General features: G+C 46.9%; 1 protein-coding gene and 1 long non-coding RNA gene across 3 annotated transcripts in view; one reads left to right on the plus strand and one right to left on the minus strand.

Moving 5' to 3' along the window:
• Positions 1–24,754, plus strand: part of LOC132250350 (uncharacterized) — a 53,526-nt gene that overhangs the window by 18,661 nt on the left and 10,111 nt on the right. The window lies entirely within an intron of this gene.
• Positions 14,988–21,910, minus strand: SLC35B1 (solute carrier family 35 member B1). 2 transcript variants are annotated; one of them, XM_059727055.1, is made up of 10 exons: positions 21,855–21,910; positions 19,780–20,040; positions 19,535–19,638; positions 18,704–18,834; positions 18,155–18,185; positions 17,643–17,731; positions 17,171–17,297; positions 16,141–16,247; positions 15,695–15,848; positions 14,988–15,314 (listed from the first exon to the last, which is right to left on the minus strand). In XM_059727055.1, the coding sequence occupies exons 1-10, from the start codon at positions 21,893–21,895 to the stop codon at positions 15,262–15,264; spliced, it is 1,098 nt and encodes a 365-aa protein (XP_059583038.1). In that variant the 5' UTR covers positions 21,896–21,910; the 3' UTR covers positions 14,988–15,261. The 2 variants fall into 2 exon arrangements, with proteins under 2 accessions (XP_059583038.1, XP_059583037.1); XM_059727054.1 differs by having other exon boundaries at positions 17,643–17,803.

The following is a 24,754-nucleotide window of genomic DNA, read 5'->3' on the forward strand; positions in this document are numbered from 1 at the left end:
GAGTTCCGAGATGTGTTTAGAGAGGTACCAGGTGAAGTGCAGGGTGTCAAACGCCAAATCCTAACCCCGCCAGGACGGGTGGTACGCAATCACTGGAGAAGGTTTCCCCATCACCTCTGGCCGGCAGTCAAGCTAGAGAGAGACCAAATGAGAGAGCTAGGAATTACTGAGGAATCGTGGAGCCCATGGAGGAGCCCGATGGTGGTGGTCCAAAAAGCGGATGGCTCGATATGCCTGTGCATGGACTATTGCAAGGTGAATGAGATTGCAACATTCGATGCCTTCCCGATGCCGCAGGTGGACGACATGTTGGAGAGAGATGGCCAAGCTCAGTACGTTTCCACTCTGGATCTGACTAAGGGCTATTGGCAGATCCCTATGGCAGCAGCGGACAAGGAAAAGACAGCCTTCAGCACCCTGTGGTGCCTGTTCCAATACAAACGGATGCCATTCAGACTTCATGGGGCAGCTGCCGCCTTCCAGCAGCTGCCAGAGCATGTACTAGCACCACACCAGGGGTATGCGGCTGCGTACATTGATAACATTATCGTCTTCTCGTGAGACTGGGACACCCACCGTCAGCATCTACAAAAGGCTCTGGAAGAACTTAAATGGGCAGGACTCACGGCCAACCCCAGAAGTGTGCACTGGGTAAGAGGCAGACTCGGTACGTGGGTTTCATAGTTGGCCATGGTGTCGTAAAACCAGTAGCGGACAAAGTAGCGGCCATACAACAACATCCTTTGCCGCAGACACTTAACTGCAATCGTTCCTGGGTTTCGCCAATTACTACCGACGACTTATCCAGGGATTCTCAGAAAAGGCGGCCCCCTTAACAGAACTAACCAAGGGCTGCCAAAACCCGGTTTGGTGGAACCCAGAAGCACTCTGCACTTTCAAGCAACTAAAGGAGGCCCTGTGTCAACATCCAGTGTTATATATTCCAGATTTTCAGAAGACATTCTTTCTGCATACGGATGCCTCGGGTGTCGCACTAGGGGCAATCCTCTTTCAGGAGGACAGGGGGTGAGGAAAGGCCCATAGCCTTTGCCAGCAAGAAATTAACCCTGGCAGAAACCCACTACTTGACAATTGAGTGTTTAGCCATTTGGTGGGGGGTAGAACTGTTTCGCTATTACCTCACAAGTAGAGAATTTGTGTTTGATCAAAATGACCATGCCCCCCTGCGCTGGCTGAGGACGGCTAAGCTGAATAAGGCTAGGTTAATGAGGTGGTCCCTGGCCTTACAACCCTTTTATTTTACATTAAGGCACTGAGCAGGGAGTTAGAGCAGGAACGTTGACTTCCTTTCGCGCACAGAAGACAGATGAGACTATACTGTGGACCACCTGACAGAGGCCGGGCAAAGACACCAGCTCTAGAAGAGTTCTTCCTTTATTTTTTTTTTTCTCTCTCTCTCATTTTCTTCCTTTCTTCTTTTCTTTCCCCTTTGGTTCTAGGGGCCGTTTCTGTACTATTTTCAGTTACCTCTCTGTGGGGAACTATTGAACTAAGGGGGGAGGTGCGTAACGGGCTCAGGCAGGAGCCCTGTTACTAAAACAGGATCGGGCATGACTGACCTGACAATGCACCCTGCCAGGTTGGGGGAATCGCACACCCGGGGCAGGGCCAGGTGATCAGCCTGCCATGACCGGTATAAATCTGGTGACGGGGCATATATTTTTTTGCCTTCGGGCACAAGGAGACAGCGACGGGTGTTCAGAGCTCCAGACGGTGAGAAGACAAGAAACCCGCCTGGCGACCGGGAAGAAACGCTGAGACCGCAGGACCCAAGCCAAGGAGAGTTCATTTTCAGGGCAGGCTACGCACTATGTGATTCCGGCGGCTCCAGTGAGTGCGTGGGGAGCGAGGCTTGGCAGAGCCGTGCAACAGGGGATCCCTGAGTGAAGGAGCCACACAACAGGCAGGCAGGAGGTTCCCACGCTGGCTGAGATCCTGATCCCAGAGGGGCAACACCGCTGGGAGTGGCGATGCAGGAAGCAGAGAAGCAGCCGGGGACTGATCCCAGTATGAGAGAGATGAGAGAGACATGGGGAACATGCCTTGCTAACAAGATAATGAGCTCTTAGAACGCTGAGCGCTATAGTGTAGCTAGGAAGTATCTAGTGCTGGGCGACCTGCTTGGTGGCATGGGTGTGTCTCGCTAACGAAGTAATTAGCGAGGCCACAGTTACTGTAGTACTTTATTTTAAAAAAATAAACCAACACCATGAGCCCATACCACCTGGGTGGTGGTAATTGATCCCTACCATTAAAAGATCACTAATCCCCTCCATTTTCTTTCAATCCAAGTCACAGATTCATAGATTGTAGAGTCGGAAGGGACCACAATGGATCATCATGTCCGACCCCCTGCCCCTGGCAGGAAAGAGGACCGAGGTCAGATGACCCCAGCCAGGTGACTATCCAGCCTCTTATTGAAGACCTCCAAGCTAGGTGATAGCACCACCTCTCTTGGAAGCCTATTCTCAATCTTGGCCACCCTTACTGTGAAAAATTTCTTCCTAATATCCAACCTAAATCCACTCTCAACCAGTTTACACCTGTTATTCCTAGTCACTCCCTGGGGCGCCTTAGTAAACAGCGCGTCCCCTATTCCCCGTTGACCCCTAATAAATTTATAGGCAGCCACAAGTTCTCCCCTCAGCTGTCTCTTGTGAAGGCTGAAGAGATTCAGCTCTCTCAACCTCCCCCTGTAGGGTCTATCACGAAGGCCACTAATCATGCAAGTGGCCCTCCTCTGGACCCTCTCCAGATTCTCCACGTCCCTCTTGAAGTGCAGCGCCCAAAACTGGACACAGTACTCCAACTGCTGCTTGACCAGTGCTGCATAGAGGGGGAGCATCATGTCCTTTGATCTATTAGTCATGCACCTGCTCATGCACGACAAGGTACGATTGGCCTTGTTGATGGCCTCATTACACTGCCGGCTCATGTTCAACTTGGAGTCAATTATGACTCCAAGATCCCGCTCTGCCTCCAAGCTGCTGAAAAGGACACTCCCCAGCCTATAGGTGTGCTGGGGGTTCCTCCTTCCCAGGTGGAGTACCTTACATTTATCTTTATTAAATTGCATCCTATTTCTCTCTGCCCATTGATCCAACCTGTCCAGATCAGCCTGAATCTGCTCCCTGCCCTCTGGTGTACTAACTTTGCCCCATAACTTGGTATCATCAGCTAACTTGGAGAGGGTACTCTCCACGCCCTCATCCAAATCGCTGATGAAGATATTAAATAATATTGGTCCGAGGACCGAACCCTGCGGGACCCCACTGCCTACCTCCCTCCAGGCCGAGAAGGAACCATCCACCATCACTCTCTGGGTGCGGTCCCTAAGCCAGTTGGCCACCCACCTGACCATATAGGCGTCCACTCCACAGTCTGCTAGCTTCCCAGTGAGGATAGGGTGCGAAACTGTGTCGAAGGCCTTCCTAAAGTCAGGAAGATGACATCAGCCTCAGCTCCTGTGCCTAGGCAGCGTGTGACCTGGTCATAGAAGGCTACAAGGTTTGTCAGGCAGGATCTACCTATGACAAACCCGTGCTGGTTTCCCCTCAGCATCGTTTCCCCTGCTGGGCCTGCACAAATGTGTTCTTTGATTATTTTCTCTAGCATTTTCCCAGGAATAGTGGTAAGACTGACTGGTCTAAAGTTACCCAGCTCATCCCTTCTCCCTTTCTTGAAAATGGGCACCACATTGGCCCTTCTCCAGTCCTCGGGGACCTGGCCGGAGTACCATGAGTGCTCGAACAGCTGTGCCAGCGGCTCAGCTATGACACTGGCCAATTCTTTCAGCAGCCGTGGATGAAGGTCATCCGGGCCTGCTGACTTTTACCCATCCAGCTCCTCCAGGAGCTCCTTAACTATTTCAGAACTAACTGTAGGCGGACTGGTGCCATGTGGACATCCGTCAATGATCGAGGTGGGGAAATTGGCTTGGTCGGTACTTAGTTCTTCGCTTCAGTATTTCTAATTGAAGAGCTCTGCTTTTTTCCCCACGTCACCCACCAACTGTCCTGATTTGTCCTGCAGGGGCCCTATGTTGCTCTGAGCTTTCCTTTTGATATACCTGAAGAGGGACTTTTTATTGTCCTTGATTGTTGAAGCCAGCCTGAGCTCAAGCCCTGCCTTGGACTGTCTAACTGATTCCCTGCAATAGCATGCCAGGGAGAGAGATTCCTCCTTGGTGGCTGCTCCCTGCTTCCATTGCTTATACATCTCTTTCTTTGCCCCCAGACTTACCTGGAGTTCCCTGTTTAGCCAAGGGGGCTTTTTTGCCCCCTTACCTCCCTTCCTACGTAATGGAATAGACTCCTTTTGAGCCCTAAGGATCACTCCCTTGAGATACCTCCAACCCTCCTGGACCCCCATTTGCTCTAGGTTCTTGAGTTGCGTCCCCTAACTAACTAGCCTTCTAAGCTTGCTGAAGTTGGCCCTTCTGAAGTCCAACACGTGGATTTCAGAAGTTGTGGCAGACGAGTACAGAAGGGAGGCGAAGCTAGGATCGCCTGTCCTGCTCACAGTATTTAGAACATGTGTAGAAACCATATTGTAGGTCTTTTGAAAATGAAAACCCACTCTGAATATAATTCCTTGGGAATTCACCTTTTGAAAATACACTATTAACTTTTAAATGCAACTAAAATTTGATGAATAAAAAGTTCGGGGTTTTATATGAATATACTTTGAAAATGATGATGCAAAAACCAAAAGAATGTTTGGAGTAAACAGGAAAAATGTGTATATATTTTTTTTAATCAGTGAAAGTTTGAAAATGCATCAATTTTCATTTTTCTTGAAGATATTTATAATTTTAAATGCCTCATTTCAATGTGACACCCAGCTGTCCCAATCTCAGTTTAATGTAATTATCTGTCATGCCCATTTTAAGTGCCTCCCTTGGCTCATTATTTCTGGCTGTTTGAATCTTATTTATTAGTGTATGGACTGTAAATCTGACTATATAACTGCTGGCTGTGAGTGTATATTTCAGTTCTATATTCCCATCCCAGTTGGCACTATGATATTCTCACTGTTCCCCATCGGTGGGAATGACTATTATAATTTGAGTTTGGATTCTCAAACTGTCTCTTCTGTGTTCCTAGGAACCATTGATGCCTTTTCTTTCTGTCTTTTCCCTGGAAATTACTTCGATTTTTTTTTTCCTCATCTGTGTTCCTTTTTATGTGGAAACCAATAGGAGTCTTTCACCATTAATCTCTGTGATAGCCCATAGAACCTGGCAGGATAACCCTATTTGATTCTTGTTTCCAGCCTCTTGTTTCTAGGGCCAGTGAGGCATTTGCAGCTTCTGAGGAAGTAGTACTTTGCATTACATCACTCTTAAAAGTCAATATTGATGAAATCCTAAATCAGTCCAAGCCAGTTTCCCAGTAAGTAAGGTGGGAAAAGAGGCTGTTCAGTAAGAAGATGAACATCAATTATCAAGCTATTACAGAGTAACTGGAACAGCCAACCTTATCTACAATTAGGAAAAACTTTAGTTCAAAAGCCAAACCATTTTTTAAAGCATATCTAACTGCTGCTTATGGCTAAGCAAAGAGGCTGAATACTTGCAAAAAACATGGTGTAAGTTGGAAAATTGGAGACATTTTCATTCTCTGCATGCCTAGCCTTAGGTACCAGATTTTTTATGGCATTTCTCATTGCTTCTCATCTCAAAGAGGAAAAGAGTCCTGCCAGCTATGAAAAGAGATGCTCAGGTTTTGAAATAAACAGTGAAATTCAGAAGATAAAATGAAAACACGGAGAGTCTGCACTGGAACTGGTGGGAATGGAATTGTGATAACGTACCACACTCCTTTGTGGTTAAAGGATCAGGTATCTGATGGCATCAGCAATCCCTCTTAATAGGGACCATATTTATAGATGACAGAAGTACATTTGCAAGCTCTCTGGGGTATAAGCTGTCTTTTTCTCTGTATGTAGCATCTAGTACTAAGGTGGCCTAGTCCATGGCAAAGTCCATAATCCTCCTATGGGGAGCTAGAAACATTTGAGCTCCACTTTAGGACCCCTACTGAATATGGAGGGACAGCCCACGGTTAACCCCCATGAAAAGGCTGAGCTCCTAAATAAAAATACTTCACATCAGTATTCCAGAAGGCTAATCGGAGCTGTGCATCCGTCCAGAGGCCCAGAGAAGAAGGGGAAGTTCAATCCCGAACAGGTGAGGGCCCTCTTAGAACAACTGGACATTTTCAAGTCTGCTGGGCCAGATGACCTACATCCAAAAGTCCTGAAAGAACTGGCTGAACTCATAGCAGGGCCCTTGGAGAAGATATTTGAAAAACTGTGGAACATGGGGGTGGTCCTGGATGACTGGAAGAGGGCCAATGTGGTGCCCATCTTTAAGAAAGTGAAGTGGGGATGAGCCTGCAAACTACAGACTGGTCAATTTGACTTCAGTCCTTGGAAAAACTTTTGAAAAAATTGTTAAATAGGCCATCAATCACAAGCTTGTAACTGACAGGGTATTAAGAGACAACCATTATGGCTTTGTGGAGGGTAGATCATGCCTGGCAAACCTGGTGTCCTTTTATGACCAGGTAACTAACCAACTGGACAAGGGTCATGAGGTAGATATCATTTACTTAGAGTTCAGTAAGGCCTTTGATTTTTGTCTCCTATAAAATTCTCCCAATCAGACTGGAGGGTACTGGCCTGGACCAGCCAACAGTGAGGTGGGTGGATAATGGGCTTAGAGGCTGGTCCCAGAGAGTTGTAGATGATGGGATGGCCTCATCCTGGAGGACTGACTGTCTCCAGTGGAGTCCCACAAGGATTGGTGCTTGGACCCTGTGCTTTTTAATATATTTATTAATGACTTAGATGAGGGGGTGGAATACTTTATGATTAAGTTTGCATATGACACCAAGCTGTGGGGAAATGCGGGAAAACCAGAAGATAGGGTAAAGATCCAGGATGACCTCGACAGACTGGTTCTATGGGCTGATTGGAATCAGATGAGGTTCAGCAGGGAAAAGTGCTGGGTCCTTCATGAGGGTAGGAAGAACCTTCACCACAACTATAGGATAGGTGGTAGCCCACTGGCTGGCACAGCATCTGCATGGGACCCGAGGGTCACAATTAACCAGAAGGTGAATATGAGCAAACAGTGCAAGGAAGTCTCCAGCAGGGCGAATAGAACTCTGGCATGCATCAACCGATGTGTTGCCAGCAGATCCAAGGAGGTGCTTCTCCCTCCCTGCTCGGCATTGGTGAGGCTCCAGCTGGAGTACTAATTCTTCAGGAAGGCACCCCTTGGGAGAACGAGGATCAATGGTCACAAACTAATAGAGGGAAGTTTTAGGCTGGATATAAGGAAGAACTCTTCTTCTCCATAAGGGTAACTAGAACCTGGAACACACTCCCAGTATAGGTGGTGAAATTGCCATCCTTGGAGGTGTTCAGGAGGAGGCTGGATAAGCACCTTGTTGAGCTTGTTTGAGCTCTTTAACCTCCTGCCTCTATGGCAGGGGACTGGACTCTAAATTACAGGTCTCTTCCAGTCCATTGACTGTATGACTCTCTAACTGATGCTATTAGGGCCTTGTTACACAATGTACTCTGAGTTGCTCAAATGTTGATTGGTGATAGTGCTTGTTTGAGTTTGAAGCAGTTAGGGCATTTATACCCATACCTTTGTCTGCTCCGATGTGCCAGAAATCCAGTGCATCAGAGCATGCGAGCTGACGTACCCAGCACTGTGTTGCATGTATTTGTATAAATGGTCAAATGCGCATCAGCATGCAGAAAATGGCGGTGGTGCACTTTTGAACTAAAACACTATTGATGTGTTTTAGTTCAAAAGCGCACTGCTGCCATTTTCTCAGCACTGATGTGCATTTCGCCATTTATAGAAATGCATGTGCCACAGCATCGAGCACTTTTAAAAGTGCCTGGTGCTGCGGCTCACACATGTACAAATGCCCTCACAGCTTAAGGTTAAAAACCTTCTTGGACTTCCCCCTCTACACAGCTGTGACTTGCCACTGGAAGGCTAGTGGACAGGGGCTTGACTAGGTGGTACAGCTGTGAGTTGCCAGAGCTGGTGAACCAGGATAGACATCTATTCCTGCTCTAGGTGGGGGTGTATGAGAGATGGGTTGAGGGAGGGGGGCTGGAACGTGAAGCTGAGGGGCAAAGAGTTAATGGGATGGCAGGCGTGTAGGTGTTAATGAAATAGGAGGTAGAAAGGAAATGGGGTTGGGGGAAGGGTGATGAACTGAAGTTAAGTCAGCCACTGAAGAATAAAATAAAAAGTAATAATAATAATAACAATAATAATAATAATAGAACTTATAAATAAAGAAGCAGCAAGCTGAAGAAAGTTTCATATTTTAATAAATTGGGATTGGGGTGTGGGGAAGTGCTAGTCATGCTTCCCAGGGGGAGTGGGAGTGGTGAGAGAAGGCACTTTCGTGGGAGCTACTGCCCCTACCCTGGGAAGGAAGCCTCAACACATGGAGACCTAATATGGCTCCCTCCCTACCTTATTCCCCCCATCCCTCTGCTTCTGGACTCGTCTGTGCCCTGTGACCGGGCTAGTTTGCATGTTGCATGGTGTTGCAACCCTGGGGGTGTGAGGGGGCATGGGCTTAGTGGCAGAACTGTTCCCCAGGCAGTAGAATTCATTGAGTGGAAAGTTTGTCCTCACAGAACAGGAGGATGGGGGAGGGAGAATGTATCCTGGGCTAGAGAACTGCAACCTGAATGGTTCATCTGTAGGGAGTGGCCACACATTAATGGAATGTGCGCTAGGTAACATGGATCAGAGAGAAACCTGCCCTGGAGCAGCATAGCTTTAAGCTGCCTAAAATGTGCTTAAAACTAGTTTCAGGTATTAATGTGTGGACAAGCCAGGGGTTAAAAGCTCCAGAAACCACCTAAAATTGAAGTGTAACAAGGCCCTTAGGCAGTATGGTAACTAAACTCAATATTTCCAAGCACACAAGTCATATATATAAGAAAGAGTTAAGGGACCAACCAACTCCCTACAAGCAGGTGATTAACAAGTGAGGAGAACAGATTTAGCTGAGAACAGGCATAGCATAGTGTGGCTCCAACCAGATTAGGCAAGAGGAAACAGGAGTGGAGGATAAACCAGGAGATCCAGTTCAATTCCCTTCCCATAGCAGACAACCACCTTTATAGTTAGTTCCTGTCATAAATTTCTCAAGTTCAGTCTTAAACCACATTAGTCTCCTTGTCCCCACTTCTTAATGGAAGGCTATTCTAGGACCTTTGATTAAACCCCACCTAATTTTCAGCATAATTTTATTCAGGGCCAGTTCATACCCATTTGCTCTTGCACTAAACTTGTCTTTCAGCCTTAAGAGCTCTTCTCCCTCTCTGGTGTTCACAGAGAACAATCATATTACCATTTCAGCCTTTGTTTTGCTAGGGAAAATAAGCCTTGTTTTTTTGGGAGCCTCAGCTGATGAAGCTGCTCCTATGAATGACCGAACTCCTAGGTTGTACTTATATACACAAGGGGGCAGAGAGGCAAGAGGAGGAATTTTGCTTTATTGGACAAATCCATTTTGCTGTCTCACTACCAAGTGGCAAGAACAAAAGGGAAAATGAGAGTGCCCTGACACTCCCTGACAAGTAGCACTCTCAGCTCAAAATCTCTCAAGAAATGTCTGCTACTTCAGAGTTTGGGCTCTTGATCATTTCTAAAAACTGGACCCATTTAAGCTATTTATTTGTTAGATTTATAAGCTGTCCTTCCCAACAAAGGCTCAAGATGTCTTACTGTAAGAGACACAATAACCTATAAAAGCAGGTGGGATACTAAAATGAGACAAACAAAAGCTCTCTAAACAATACCCTAGCTTAGCCTTACTTGCTCAATGCCTGCTCAAAGAGGAAGGTCCTACAGCATTTCTAGATGTCCAGGCTTGGGTTCTGGTGGGCTTCAGTGGGCAGGGAGTTCCAAAGCTGAGTAGTGACTACTGAGACTGGCAAAAACATGTGGGAGACCTAAGGAACTTGGTGCAAGGTTGGTACTTGTAGAAGTTTGCTCTTGGCTGCCCTGTCTGAAGTTGGAAGCCCAAACTTCTATTTACTTTTAAGAAAAACAAAAGTTTGCATTATATATATACAGTTAAGCACAAAGCCAAGCTGAAATCCCCAAGTCATTTAAAGAAAGGTGGCCACAAGATTGTATGGTATCAAAGAGGTAAAAATCACTTCATTATCCTGTAACCAGCTGTCATTTGACTAAGGCCTTACTGCAGCATCCCCAGAAAAGTTATTAACTATATACAACTCAGTGTACCCCTCTGAACCATCTGCTCCTACGCTGCCACTTAGCTTCCTTTGAATGCTGTCTCCAAATGTGTGCTGTTTGGTTTTGTTTTTTAAACTCTGCTGATGGAGTTGCAGAGGGGACTTGTAAAGACAAGAGGGTGGGGGGAAGGAAAGCAGCTGCCAAGTTTTTGCCCCCTATGGACGTGATGTCTCAGTCAGCTATGAAATAAAACTTCGTCTTTCTTAGCTGATACATCAGCCTTTTCCTCCTGGAGGGACAGTAGGCACAGACATAGCAGCAATGTAATCTGCTGTTTATTCTGTGTATGTGCATGACTGTTCTCATCTCCCAGGAACCACCAAGAACTGACAAGGTTCCTAAGAGGATTCTGGTAGAAGCACTTTTAAAAACACTGACTGTGATGCCTGTAGCTGCTGCTTTAGTGAAACCAACTGTTTGTGTTATCTGAGGACAAAGGAACATGTAGATGTACATATACCTATTTCTATAGGTGCTACCTGCAACTGTAGGATTGTTGCACTGAAAATACAGTCAGGAGCCAGTATTTGGTTTGAAGACTCATGATGGCTTATCTTCCCCATTGCATCACAACTGTGATTAGAGGCTCCACATACAACAGCAATGGAGGGAGACCTTGATCCCCAAATTTGACTTCAGCTTCCAGCCTGTATACTTCAGAAGTACAATGATGACATTAACTGGACAAGAGCTTTTTTTGTTATCCAAATGGAGCTTGAACATGATTGAAAGGAGAGTTCCCCCTGGTGGCAACTTGCTTTTTGTTCTCCTTGGAGTAAAAAAATGGACCTTCTGTCCAAAACATGGAAATCAGTACCCACCAAAAGGAAGATGCAGGTTTTACTAACTTACCAACCTGAGACTTGACTGTTTTTTGTGTCTACTGTTCTGTCACTTGTCTAGTCATGAATTTGTCACATCTTCCAGGTAAATCTTTTTTTCTGTTGAAAAAAACCCAACATTTTTCATTCCCAGCCTCTTGCTGTCATTTAGGGAAACCCTTAACACCTTTGACAAATAAGGGTTTGATTTCCAACTACTAGTGCTCAAAGTATCTCCAGCACTGAATGGTGATGCTTAAAGTCTTTTGGAAGCTTCATGGGTTTTTTATTTGTTTCTTTTGTTTTCTAAGAAAATACTCCACTCCCCAGGAGCACGGGAGAGATGCCATGACAAATCAGGCACATAGCGGTGGCAAGATGAGGAAAGAGGCTAAGGTTGCGTCTGTGCAGAGCCCCTTCCCTTCCATCAAAGATTAAGGCAGAATTGCTCCGAAAGGAATGAGTTTCTCATAATACAGAGAAGCGACAGCCTGAGCTCTGGCAGGACCAGCCAAGCCTAAAGCAGCATGGTGAAGGAACGTTTGTTCTTCTGCTGAACAGCTGCTGCTGCAAGATGCCAGGTGAGGTTCAGGCTGCCAGAGGAGAACCTGGGAGTTGCCCTTGAGAACCTTAAGCCCTGGAGCACAGCAAAAGTACTTGCTCACCTTAAGCACAGATCACAACACCCTGCATTCCTGCTGCTTCCTGGTTTAAGGGGTGCAGACTTTGCTACACCACTTACCCTTCCCTGTATCTGAACTTGCAAAATACAAGCTGGCAAGCATGGGTCTGGCAAGAAGATGCTTCAGCTGTAGTCTACAAGACATCTATGCAGCTATACCCTAGAATTCATATGCTTCTCATCTACCCTTACTTTGTGTTCTCAACCTGCAGCACATCTACCCATATAACACGCGTGGCCAAGCTGAGTTAGAAGTTCCTCATGACGACTTGCCAGAAGCTTGAGTACATCTCATTTAAAGCACTTTCGTTATTTATAAAGAACCATACGTTTACATATCCCTTTAGACAAGGCAATAAGGTGCCTGCCTGAAGGAGCTTACAGTCTAATAGAAAAAATACAATACAGAGGACAACAGTATTATTAGATACCAAGTTGAACCTCCTTCATAGTTTACTTATATTTCTGTTTTGCTGGAGACATGAACAGCCAAGCAACAAGTCAAGTAGCAATATAAACAAAAGGCCCAGCCAGATGTTGTGGTGACTTTACAAACAGGGTCAAGCTGCTGACAATCCCTTCTGGCTGCAGAAACCCCAGGGACTGGTTTATGGCAGTTTTATTAAAAGCATCCACTGTTGATTTGACAACACCATTTTGGAATCTTTTGCTGGCCTCCTCTGGGATCTCTGATGATGTTTGCTCCATGGGGAAGTCAGCAAGCTGTTCAGGGAGCCCTAAAGATTTGAAGAGTGCAGGAATGGTTCAAGATCTGCCCTTAATTTAAAAATCCTGCCTGATTGCCCAAGTGAGAGCAGGAGGGGCAGCAGGCAACAGACAGCAGATCTACCACAGAAGTGGCAGAGGGAACTTGGTACAGATCTTTCCCTCCCATCTGATTTCCTAGGATCCAGGCTGTGCTGTGGATGCAAGCATTAAAAAAAAGGAAAAAGGGGAAGATATTGGTAACAACAATGCTTAAATCAGAGAATTGGCCTCAGGAAAACATCATTTATAACTCTGAAGCTGCTGCAGAATGGAAAAGAGGAAGCGGAGGAGCAAAAGTATTTTTAATCCAAATGTTGGTCTTTGCTTCAGCTGCAGAGAAAGCCCCAAGCCAGACGAAATCCTAATTTCTCCTCTGTAGCCCCACACAATTCCCAGTATGACACCTGAAGGGAGAGAAAAGCCCAAATCCTCATGAAGAAGAACAACCTTAAGGGAAAACCCAGGAGGAGCCTGTCTTCTAGGCATAGACCCAAAAGTAGCTTGGAACCCCTACCTGCAATGACTGTTTGGCTTTGCAGACTGCATCCAGAGGCAGAAAATTCCTCACCCCTGGACTAACACAGCAGCAGGAGGTTCTGAAGGTTAGCACTCCCTCAGCTGCTGCTTGCTTACTTTCTGGAGAACTCTCATAGATTAGCTAAATTATGGAATTAGAACTGACCAGGCATAAATCCATTGCTAGTAAGTGACTGACAAGAAAATTTTGAACAGGTGACAGTGTAGTATGGTGGAACAATACTTGGCTGGATTTTGCTGTTTGGTTCAGGAATGTTTTTCTAGTGAGTGCTTGCACAAATTCAGTTATATTGCTGCCTGATACCCCAGTGTAAGTGATGCCTTTTTCCAGTGTACTCAACAGCAATTTTGAAAGGGAAGAGCAAGAGACTCACAGTAACAGAACCTGGGGCCTCCTTCTTCCAGCATGGATTTGTGGCTTCTCCTAATAGCAAGCTTTTTGGAGGTGCAAGTGTCAAACCCCTGTGCTCGCGGAGAAGGAAAGAGTTTTGTAGTAGGAGCTGAAATGAGAATTACACGCACATTTGTTTCCCAGGTCTCCCACCAACTCCCTGTGTGATTTGGGCCAATCATTTTCTTTGGCTCAACTCTCCCCACTGTAGCAATGGGGAAAGTTCTGTTAAGGGTGTTATCAAAAACTCCCCATTTAATGGAGAGATGCTCACATTCTGCAAAGTACAAGGAATACCAAGAACAGATGCCAGTTGAACAAACTACATCCCATGGGGGACATGGAGTTAAGAGGCAGGAGGGTTTAGCTGAGGATTCTGCATTACAGAAAATGTTTGCTTTCTACTAATCAGTCGACCTTTAAGAAAATACAAAGAGTGAGCAAGGAGGAGCTGGTGACATTAGAGAAAACCCTTCCCTCAACTTTAAATATCCTTTTCCTTACCAAGTTCAATTGTGAAGGAAACTTGCCCTTTGGACAGAGCCATGGGACACGAAAGAGATTAATGAAAGCCAATTTGGGGCCCAAAAGGTTGGAGCAAGGGGGGGGGGGGGGGGGGGAAAGAGAAGAGAGGGAGAGACTTGCAACAGCCATTCAGGAGGAAGATCAAGATCCCATCTGGAGGGGCAAGAGGCCAAAGCCACAGAACAGATGGAGACCAAGCGACAGCTGGTGGAAACACGCTTTCATGTGTAAAGTTTGCTCTTTGGAGAATTTTGCTCTCCAACTTTGAAGGCATCATTATGCTAATAGCTCCTCCCCCCTACAACACTTGGGAGCAAGCCTGAGCACTCAGGAGCAGGCATTCCAAAGCTCTCAATGATGCTAGTTAATTAACAAGGGCCCTTTCAACATTTAGAAGCTGCTGTCACACAACCTTGGCATAGCTTTAGCAGTAGAGGGTCTTGTTTCTTTACCAGCACAGGTGGGGGGGGCATGATGAAAAAGAATTAATTTGGCCCCCAGTGGTAAGGCAGGTTGCTTGCAAGCTGCAGAGCCTGGAACTTTGTCTAAAGTTGCTCTTCTTTTAACAAGCCCTAATGAAGGGGATAAGATTCGCAGCTGTATAAATTGATTAGATGAACAAGAAACTGGGACCCTTTTTACTGCTCCATCATCCATGCTTTGGGGAACTATTCTTCTAAAGCATGATGGGATTTCTGCCTTTGTCAGGGTCACTTAATCCTGGTTTCATCCAACACCACGATAATGAGACACCTAAACCTTTTGAAAGCTAAGGAAACAGACTGACCCTTCCCTTGGAGCAAGGTAGAAAGAGGAAACCTATTTGTGCTACTTTTACACAGAGTTGGATGCTACAAGGTCTGCAAAGAACACAGCTTTTCTAAGATCAGAAAACCAACTGAAATAAAGGTCAGAAGCAGCAACTTGTTTCCTTTTCCTTTAATAAAGGTAAAATGTGTCTCCCTTTAAGGCAAGAATTTCTCCCTGCTGCAGGGATCCATTGATGCAGCTTTGATTACAGAAAAAAAAGTTAAACTCTTGATTATTGTTAAAACTAAAATGTTACACACTGTAAAACAGTTCATAATTAAAAAAAATCCATTTCAAGCACCCGGAGTGAGTCCAGTTTCATAACAGATGCTGAGGTACAAGACAATAAATTAAAAGTTCCTTCCAACTGTAGAGCTCACAGGTCTTCCTAATGTGATGTCTTCTTTGTTCCTTTCCCAAATTTGGCATCAAGTCCAAGACCTGCAGAGAAACAAGAAGGATTTGTGCCTGAGGAAAACTTCAGTACTTCCCTCAGACAACTACAAACCAGTCTACAGCCCCACATACTGATCAGCGCTTAATTACTCTAGAGTCAGTGGGTGCCAGGTAAAAATTTTAGTGTAAACAAAAATCTTTTAAGTCAGCTGGATCTGTAACTGGAGTAACACCCTCCAAGAACTACCTGAACCTTTTCTCCCAAACAAGACCAGAGACATACTTTCACCAACAAATCTGTCCCAAGACAAAAATAATCCATTGCACTCAGTCCTTCCTCTCCCTCCCCTCCCCAGTCAGCCACCAATTTCCATACTCCGCCACCACGTAATGGCCAGAGCAAAGATTCTGAAATTAGGACTTACCCAAAAATACTAGGATAGTCCCTACCCACTGCATTGTACTGATTGGGTTGGCAAACAGAATGACAGAGGCTAAAATGGTGAAGAATTTGCGGGTTGTGGTAATGATGGAACAAGTCAAAGGTCCAAAGTATACTACAGTCATGAAGATGAAACTCTGGAAGAGAAACAGATTTGGTGTGCTGGAGCAGACTGTCTTCCTAGATGCACCTTACAGTCTTTATAGAAACTGAATTCCAATTACATCTTAAATCATACTCTTATGGGAAGAAGATTTCTTGCACAACTGTGAGCCCATCTACAGCTGAGAGTGTTAGCTGTACAGTATGCAGGGTATAATCAGAAACAGCAGGAAGATCTGGTAGCTTCACCTTCAGTCCTCCAAGTAAAGGAGAAATCAGGAACGCTGCATGAAGGGGTTTAGGGTAAGAGAACAGAATGCTATCTACCTGACCCAGTGCACTTGTCAGGCCAAACAGCAGGATGTTGTAGAGGATGCTGGGATAACGTTCTGCAAAACTCAGGAACTCCCAAAGCTCTCCCGTGAACAAGATCCCTGGGGAAGGTTTAAGGACAGCATAAATTCCTGGCCCAGAGACACCCTGGGCAGTCAGTGCCTCTGAAGTCATGCTCATAATTCACATTCACTACAGCTGATAAAGAATCTACTACAAAAGTGAAAGCAAACTCCACCCAGAGAAGGCCAGTGGAAAAGGATCTGTAGTCACTGGTCCATGACAGAGCTTCTGGTGGGAGGCAAAATATTAAGGAGGCTAATCCCTTAGGATTCAAAGGGATTAGCATCCAGCTGCTAAATCCACTGTACAGCCACAATTCTGTTCTCCATTGCTTCCCAGCCGTATCTCACTCAGCCCTAACTTACTGAGCCTAAAGCCAGAGTAAGGGGTGTCAGGAGTTCAATGAGAGGAAGTGGATGCTACAGCAGAATGCAAGAACTTCTTCATTTTCAAAAACAGCACCGCTCCAGAAATAGTTTGCAGTTTTACACTTGGACACAGTCAAAAAAACATCCAGTAAAATGTCACCCTCCTAGTTACTCTTGTTGACTGCACCTTTCATTATCCCCAATTCTCAACACAGTAATCACGAGCACCGTTTCTCAAAAAAAGAACACACTGCTACACACAAGGCAACCTCATTCCCAGTCAAAGTAAGGCAATGGTGGCAGAGACTGTTACTTAGACCCCAGGCTCAGCCCGAAGGCAGGAATTTTTCAGAGATGCAGATGTACTTGGGTGACTGAACTGTGTGAGGAGCAGTGTACTCTGCTGGCCATTTTAAAAAACTGCACCCAAATAAAAAACTGGGCAGGTAGATTTCCCCCCTCTAAAAAAAGAAGGAAGTTCTGCAAAGTATGCTAGGCCCTTTACAGAAGGAGAGGCAAGGTCCTTGGCTCAGAGGATGTTCCAAGTCAGTCTTCAGGCCAGATAGCCTAGCCTCTCTCAGCGTGTTCCTTACCAGCACCAAGGAACAGTGTGGACCACAGATTAACATTTAGCATCATGTGGTTGGAACCAGTCTGGTAATGAGCTCTCATATGGTCCTGTGACACCCCAGTCAGTCCATCCAACGTCAGTGACAGCAGCTAAGGAAAGAAAGGGGGTCATAAGAGAAGACAATACAGGACCCTTGTCAACTATTTCCTCTTTAACACACATTCAAATCCAATAGCCTTCTAGTTTCAAACTGTTTATTAAATGGTAACAGATGAACGTGAATTCTGAAGTGGTGCCTGGCATGCCTGTGCCAATGCCCCATCCCACCTCACTGTGAGGTAGGTTGGAAGAATCACCCCTCCCAGGGCCTAGCAGACAATCACCCCTTTAACCATCTTTCCACTATGGATTCTGGAGAACCCTGATGGTGGAGCAGCCTCCACTACCCACACAAACCCTTGGGATTCCTTGTACTTCAGCAGCCTGGTACTTACCAGGAGGAGTTCTCCATAGCCAAAGATGTGGTCATCAGCACTCGCACTTCCTTTTTTAGGCTTGTACATGAACAGGGCCACACCTGTGACTATCAGCAGGACGCAGAGATATTTGGCTAGTGGGTACTTCTTCCTCAGCACAGTCACGCCTAGAAGCATGACTGCAGAAAGAAGAGGGTTTGGGAAACTGCTCCTGAAAAACTCTGCTAGAAATGAAATGATTCTGTGCCACATTCTGGGTGCAACGGATAAGCACATGGCTACTCTCTCCACTCTGGCACAAGCAGAGCTGCCCCAGGAGTAGAATCATAATAGGGAAGAAAGGGGCCTTCAGGAGGTCATGCCATCCACTCCCCCAACACCTCAGACAGGGTCAGCTATGCTTAGACACAGACATTTGTCAAGCCTCTCAACAGCTCCATGAGTGGAAATGTACTGTTTTTCATAGTACAAAAAACCAGGGACTGGTTCAAAGCAGGGTACAGACTAGAAAGCATATGATAACTGCTTACCTGGGATGGGTTTGCAGGACTTGCCTAAAACCTGTAAGTGAAAGAGCATCTTAACTAGCTGCATGCCACACACTACCCACAACCAGGCAAGGTGATCATAACGCAGGAATTGCTAGATGGGATCAGACCCAGAGTCCCTCTACCCCCAGTAGTCTTAAGTCCTGGAGTGTGAGGATATTTCCCCTCAAATTTATTTTTCAGAGTTGACCATCTTTCTGGATATTCCTGTCCTTAACTTTTTTGTGTCTTTGTGACAAGGTAATTTAGCAGAATTTGCAGATTTGTTGGAATCCGACATGGCCCTGCTATGAGTGCTTCTGCTGTGGCCTCAAACTTGCAACTTCTGGGCTGTCAAACATGGGCCTTAGCACCTGTACCACCCCAGCCCTTGATCAGTGCCTTAGTGCATCCCTGCACTGATTTAACATCTTAGGTACAAAGATTACAAGCTATAACTTGTAAAAGTCCTCACTAGGGAAAATGCAAATCTACAAAGGAAATTTTATAACCCAAGTTTCTTGCTGCACAAACCAGCCCACCTCTCTTCACCTGAGTTGGATAATTGACGAATTGCAGAGCTGAGTTGCTGGAAACCATAGCGCCCAGATAGGAGAGGGAGCAAGCTGCATACAGCCAGTTCCGAGTCCGATCCGCTCTGACAGTGTCAAAGAACTGGATCACTGGGGAGAAGTACAAAAAATACAGGTTGTCACTGGATGTTATGGCATTGTAAAATAGATTCGTGATGCCAGAAGTACACAACCCCCAACACAGTTCAGCTTCTTATCCACAGCATGGATGAAGCAAGCTGTTGTCCAGATCTCTAGGGCCCGAGCGTCTGATCTGAAGAGGTCGAGGTAAAGGGCAGACGCTGAATTCCTGATGCCTGCTCACAGGGGTGACGTGCAGGGGGACTGTGGGGGTGGGTCCCAAGACTCCACAGTGTTGCCAGGTATACGATAGTTATCATATCTGTATGATCATTTCAACCCCTGTGCAACATACTATCAATAACAATAAAAGTGTTCAAAACAATAATTTCTGAGGCAGCCTATGCAAAACCCAGGTCACTCTCGGGGAGTCTTAGCCAACTTTTGGGTTTGCCGTCAGCACTTCCTTATGGCTGCTTGCCTCGAAATGAGAAACGCTTCAATTTGGATGATGCAGTTCTCACTCGCTCGCTGGATTTACAGTGAGCAACATAAAGTAAATAAGAAAGAGGTTTATTTGCATCGTATTTTTTTCAGTGTTGGGTAGTTTTCCAGCAAATATGGCCATTTTGAGCGTCCAAAGCGATCGTTTCACATTGAAGACCTGGCAACACCAAGTCCAACCGGAGCAGGGAGGCAGCGAAGAGGCCGCGGGGCCCGGGGTACGTACGCAGCCGGGCGAAGACGGCGTTGATCACACACTGGATGAAGACCAAGGACAGCGCGTACTTGAACGTCTCCTGCTGGGCGCCCTCCCCGTACTTCCCTCGCGTTCTGCAAGAAGCACAGCTACAGTGAGACGGCGGCCGGGCCCGCGCTCGGCTCGGCTCGGCTCGGCCCTGCGCTGTGCCGGGCCGGGCCGGGCCGGGCCGGGCCGGGCCGGGCCGGGCGGGAGGGGAGGGGGGCGGCGCTCACATGCTCTCCTGCAGGATGCCGTAGTAGAAGTAGCAGGCGAAGACGCCGAGGAAGCAGATTGGCAGGCGCAGGCGCTCGGGCGTCAGGGCCCCGCCCGCGCTCGCGCCCATGGCGGCGGCGGCGGCCGCGCTCGCAGCCGGCGGCACGTCCAGGCGCACGTCGCGCAGCGGCGCGGGGGGCCTCATGCAAGCGGCCCGCGCCTCGCTGCCGCCTCGAGGGCCCGCCGGCGCCGGGTGCGGGCTGCCCGCGGCATCGCCAGACCTGCGGCGGCAAGAGCGAAGCCAGGCAGGGAAGAGCCGGAACCGCGGTGCGGGCCAGCAAGGTTCCGCCGCTCACTCTGGCCCGGATACCAGCTTCACTTCCTTTTGGACCGGCGCAGCGCCACCGCCCTGCAGCCGCTTTGTGGCCAGGCACCGGCGCGTACTTCCCCAGTGCGGGGGCCTTCCTCATCCCCCGGCGCCTCGTTTTTACGTTTCCCAATGTGTAGGATGCGGATTGGCTCCGCAGCCAGGAGGCGGGGCGTAGTCGGGGGCTTGCAAGCCATTGAAGCCGGCTGCTCTCACAACGGCAGGAGGCGGGGACAAGCGCTCCTGTCGTGCGCATGCGCCGGGGCTCGCTGTTTCGATGGCGTGACGTCACGACCCGGCGCCGCCCCGCGGGGGTTGCGGGGTCACGGCCTGGCCGGGCCTAGCCACCCTGTACAGTGCCGCGGGGTTAGGGCCTGCCATGAGTCTCGGCCCGGGTCAGCGCTGGAGCAGCTGCGTACGGCACCCTGGCCGTGGCTCTGGGCAGGGGCTGTGCTGGAAGGGAGCGAGGGGGTGGGAGGGGAAGACACCCCAGGCGGAACAGAGACCTGCCCAACTCATGCAAATTGAGGGATGAACGAGGAGCAGACGTTGGGTTTCTCGAGCTCCACTGCAGTGTCCGCTTCCCTAGTGCTGGGGCAGAGGCCAGAGCAGTAGAGGTCCGCCTCGCCCACTTAAAAACTGAAAGGTGCCCCGAGACGTAGAGCAGCAGCACTGGCAGCTGGTGTGCAGCCGTGCCGTGCCGAGTCCGCCCGAGAGGCAGCGCTGGTCCGTACTGTTAAGAACAGGCCGCTGGCTTGTGTTGGAAAGGAACTAGAGGCAAGGGTGAACCTAAGCTTTAAAAACAGGAGTCCAGGTTGTAGCTGTATTAGTGTCGAGGAAGAAGCATCTTTTATTAGACCAACAGGATTTTTGCAAGCAATATTTTTTAATGGTAAGTTTTCAGGCACACTCTTCATCATACTAGCTGTGAACTGCCTGTCCAGAGGAACTTTCCACCTATTGACTCATCTGTGAAATCCTATGAAATAACTTTCATTTAAACCCAGGAGAACTTCTACAATCTTTTCTCCGATGCCTGATGATGGATGTTTGTGTCCGAAAGCTTCCAAAAAAATTGTTGGTCTAATAAAATATATAATCTCTACTACAAACCCTGATTGCTTTAAGCTCTAGGGGGAGGTTCACGGTTATACCAGGACCACAAAATAGCCAGAAGGCAGCCCTTGTAAATAGCCCCAGCAGCAGGCACCGCACCAAGTTCTACAATTTGTTGGACGGAGTGGCAGAAAGGTTCCCAACGCAGCCTGTTCTTTAGCTGTCCATAAAGCCTACTTGCTGCAGCTCTACCTTATAAAAGCTGACAACTGTCTCATCCTGCATGTTCATCCCTCCAACAGCGTCAGAGTAGGATCACCTTCCCCACCCTTGGCCTCTGGCCCAGGAAGGAGTTATCCCCTCCCTGCCACCTCCAAGTATAATCAACACAGTCTAAAATTTCACTAGCTTTCAGTTGGCTCCTTCCTCCTGCTTTGGAAAGAGCACATCTGCCTCTGCTTGCTTTCACATGCACATGGGGGAGGGAAGAGATTTCCTCCCCTCCACATTTTGTTAAAAAGAAAACCAACATCCAACAGGCACCTCTCCTCCCCACAGACCTGCCACCGCTCAGGGACTTCTTGGGCCACGCCCTGCCTTAGTTTCAGTGCTAGTTAAGTGGTGGTTCCTACCATAAAATGCAGTTTGGCCCGTAAGCAGGGGGTGTCTTACCTGTGTGGAGCAGAGGCTGTCTGGGGTTGTTCTGCAGACATTCAGCTCCAAAGCAGACTTTCAGAAGCTGTTTCAGTAGTTTCCTGGGACTGGTGTCTTGCCAACTTGCACATTCAACTACTTGTTTATAAAGGGTAATTATAGCAAACCCTCTAATCTGCACTGCCCTTGCTGCATGGCAAGAATGCTGACCTCCCCCAGGCCTGCAGCTCTCCCATCTACAAAAACACTGCATTTTTAATACTGCCTGCAGCTGAGAAAGGGTTTGCCTTTTTAAGCCTAGATCTCCATGTGCATATTTGGAAGGAACACAGACACATGCATGCATGGAGTCTGAATGGGTTTACTTTGATTGGTCAGTGTGGTCATGTTGTTTATTAAAGCAGCACAAGGCTGGCTGGTTTAGATCTAACTTTTATGGTTTGTAAATAGCATTGCGTTACCAAATTCAGGAGCAACAGCATTGGCTCCATAAGTTTAAACCCAATGAAAAATGTGTTTAAATATAAACATTCCTTTCTGTGTTTGCAAGCCAAACGGTGCAGCACTGTGCTACCATGCAAGAATCAGCAAGTTACACTGACCAGAATATTTTCCTTATCCAAGATGAATAGGCTGTGGGTGTGGAAGGCATATTTATAAAATTCTGCTAATAATAAAGGGAAACTGCTTTGTTATTTTGGCACCAACAGGATTCCTTTAATTTAGTCTGGCCTTCTAGCTTCTGGGCCTAGCCAAACAACCAAAGGGACTCCATTACAGTGTTGGTTTTTACAAAGTGGGGTGGAAATATGGATGCAGCAAATCCTTTTGAAATGTTGTCTGTCCCCCCCCTCACCCCCACCTTTCCCCCAACCACAGATGGTCAGTGCTTGCATTTTATTTCCACTTATTAAAAGACAAAGCAAGTTCCTATTCCTAGCAGTTCCAAGATGCTGTTCCACAACTGCAACTAGACCGCAAGTTAGTCTAGCATATCCCCACTACCCATTGCTCTCTATTTCCATTGTCAGTCAGACCAGAAATAAGATGCTAATAAAAATGTGAGTCATTACTTTTGCTTTAGTTATCCAAAACTACCATCTCTTGTCTGAACAGAACATAGCTTCCTCTTTGAAAGACACTTAACCAATTCAGCTTGGATCTTTTTGGATAGGTATGCAGAATCCAAACATTTTACCATGTCAAAAGCTGCTACGAGACAGCCCTGGGCTACTAGAAGGCTTTGTGTGCTTTTGTATGAAACTAGCACATGAAACCTCCCCTTCTCCTCTACGGTCAGAGGCAGGGATGATCAAGCTAAGTGGCTGTAGAGTTTACAGCTGATGAGTATACTGCAGGAAGAGGGCCAGCTCTAACAAGCCAAACACAAAGCACCTTGGTTTTAAAATGCAGGTCTCTTCTGTAGGCCTTTATTCCTCCTTGCTTCTGTCCCTTTCAAATAGTAGGGTTTTGTTTTGGTTTTTTTTATTAAAATAATCCCAGACTTGACTGGAATGCAGACTGGTGAAAGAGTGCTTCAGCACAGCATTACCATCAAGTTTTAATTGCACCCTGCATAGGGGAGGGTTGAAGTATGTCATTCAGGCTGCAAGCAGGGGGTGCAGAGAGATGAATACAATAGCTATTTATGAGACGCTTAGGGTTTCATCAGGCCAGATTTTTCCATTTTGCTTCCCTGGCTACTATGGCAGATTCATAACCCAGGGAGGGCTCACTGTAGCCACAATATCCAAGGTTCCTCCTGTTTTAAGAAAGAGGTTACTATGCATTAAACAGGAGCAAAGTCCCCAAGGATTCATTATAGACACCCTTCAGGGTGAACAATGGGTTTAAAGTTGCGTTCCCATGAAGGCTTTTCAGAGGGCAGCACATGTACAGTTAAATTTCCTGGTACTTCAAGCTGAGGCCTAAATTGCTATTTCTACTTCAACAGAACACAATACACAGCCTTTCCTCCAGAACCTGCAGGAATCACAAGTTGTGACATTGGCGGAGCTGTGGATAGAGCAATTTGCAAGACATTAATTGTATTCTAATCGACTTTATAAAAAAGTACTCAAAAATGCATCTTACTTCTAGGCATGCTATCTGGCATGTTAGTTTAAAGGCTCTTCCCCATCTTTCCCCTGCCAAGAGAGACACTCGAAGTCTTAATTTTGGAGCATTTCATAAGAAGGTGACAACAGTCAAGGAGCTGGGAGCAGTTTGGAACTCCTTTGGGTAGGACCGCATTTGCTTGCTGAAATATGAAATCCCAATTTCAGGGCAGCTGGGCAGAGACACAAGGTTATTAAAAAGTTGGCACCCTGCTTGGTGCTTTTCTCTAATAAATCTGATTTGTGTGCTCCAAAATGGCAACTCCAGCTTGAAGCTTCCCCTCAACCTGTACTTCAGTAATGTCTTTTCTTAGTTCTCTACCTGACCAAGGGACTTTCTCTTACTTTAAGAAACTGTTGGTATTGAAGCCTGCAGAGCTCCCCCGCTACAGCACCAGGATTCAATGACTAACCTCAGGGGTTAAAGTGAAGTAGATTGTTTTGTAGCTCATACTGTAGGATGAAGCAGAGTTTATGCATGTAGGCGTTTTCCTCCCAGCCGGCTGCATTTCCTTTCCATGGCCTAATTTAGAAGCTGTATTCATACTGCTAAAATGAGCACATCTTTAATACATTAGAGAGAAGTGGTTTTAACACTTGGTGCAGAGCTCAGCCTTGCTGAACCTAGTTGGCTACAATTTAGGAACAACCAATCCTAAACTTCAGAAAGATAATGTAGGGGCCACAAGCCTGTCAAGTCTAAGCTCAACTCCAGAGCAAGGACTATCACAAGTTGACTACAAACTGGCCAAACAGTATTAACCCACTTCCTTTGCAGTACATACAGCAGTGGGTCTAAGG

Source organism: Alligator mississippiensis, chromosome 4, assembly GCF_030867095.1.
Source record: "Alligator mississippiensis isolate rAllMis1 chromosome 4, rAllMis1, whole genome shotgun sequence".
Classification (NCBI taxonomy): domain Eukaryota; kingdom Metazoa; phylum Chordata; order Crocodylia; family Alligatoridae; genus Alligator; species Alligator mississippiensis.

Coding starts and splice junctions, on each gene's coding strand:
- SLC35B1 (XM_059727054.1), bottom strand. CDS start 21,895: ATGTCTGCAGAACAACCCCAGACAGCCTCTGCTCCACACAG. Junction 18,186..18,703: donor TCGTCAATTATCCAACTCAG/GTGAAGAGAGGT, acceptor TTTCACTTACAG/GTTTTAGGCAAGTCCTGCAA. Junction 16,248..17,170: donor CACACTGTTCCTTGGTGCTG/GTAAGGAACACG, acceptor AACCTTCCCCAG/GGATCTTGTTCACGGGAGAG.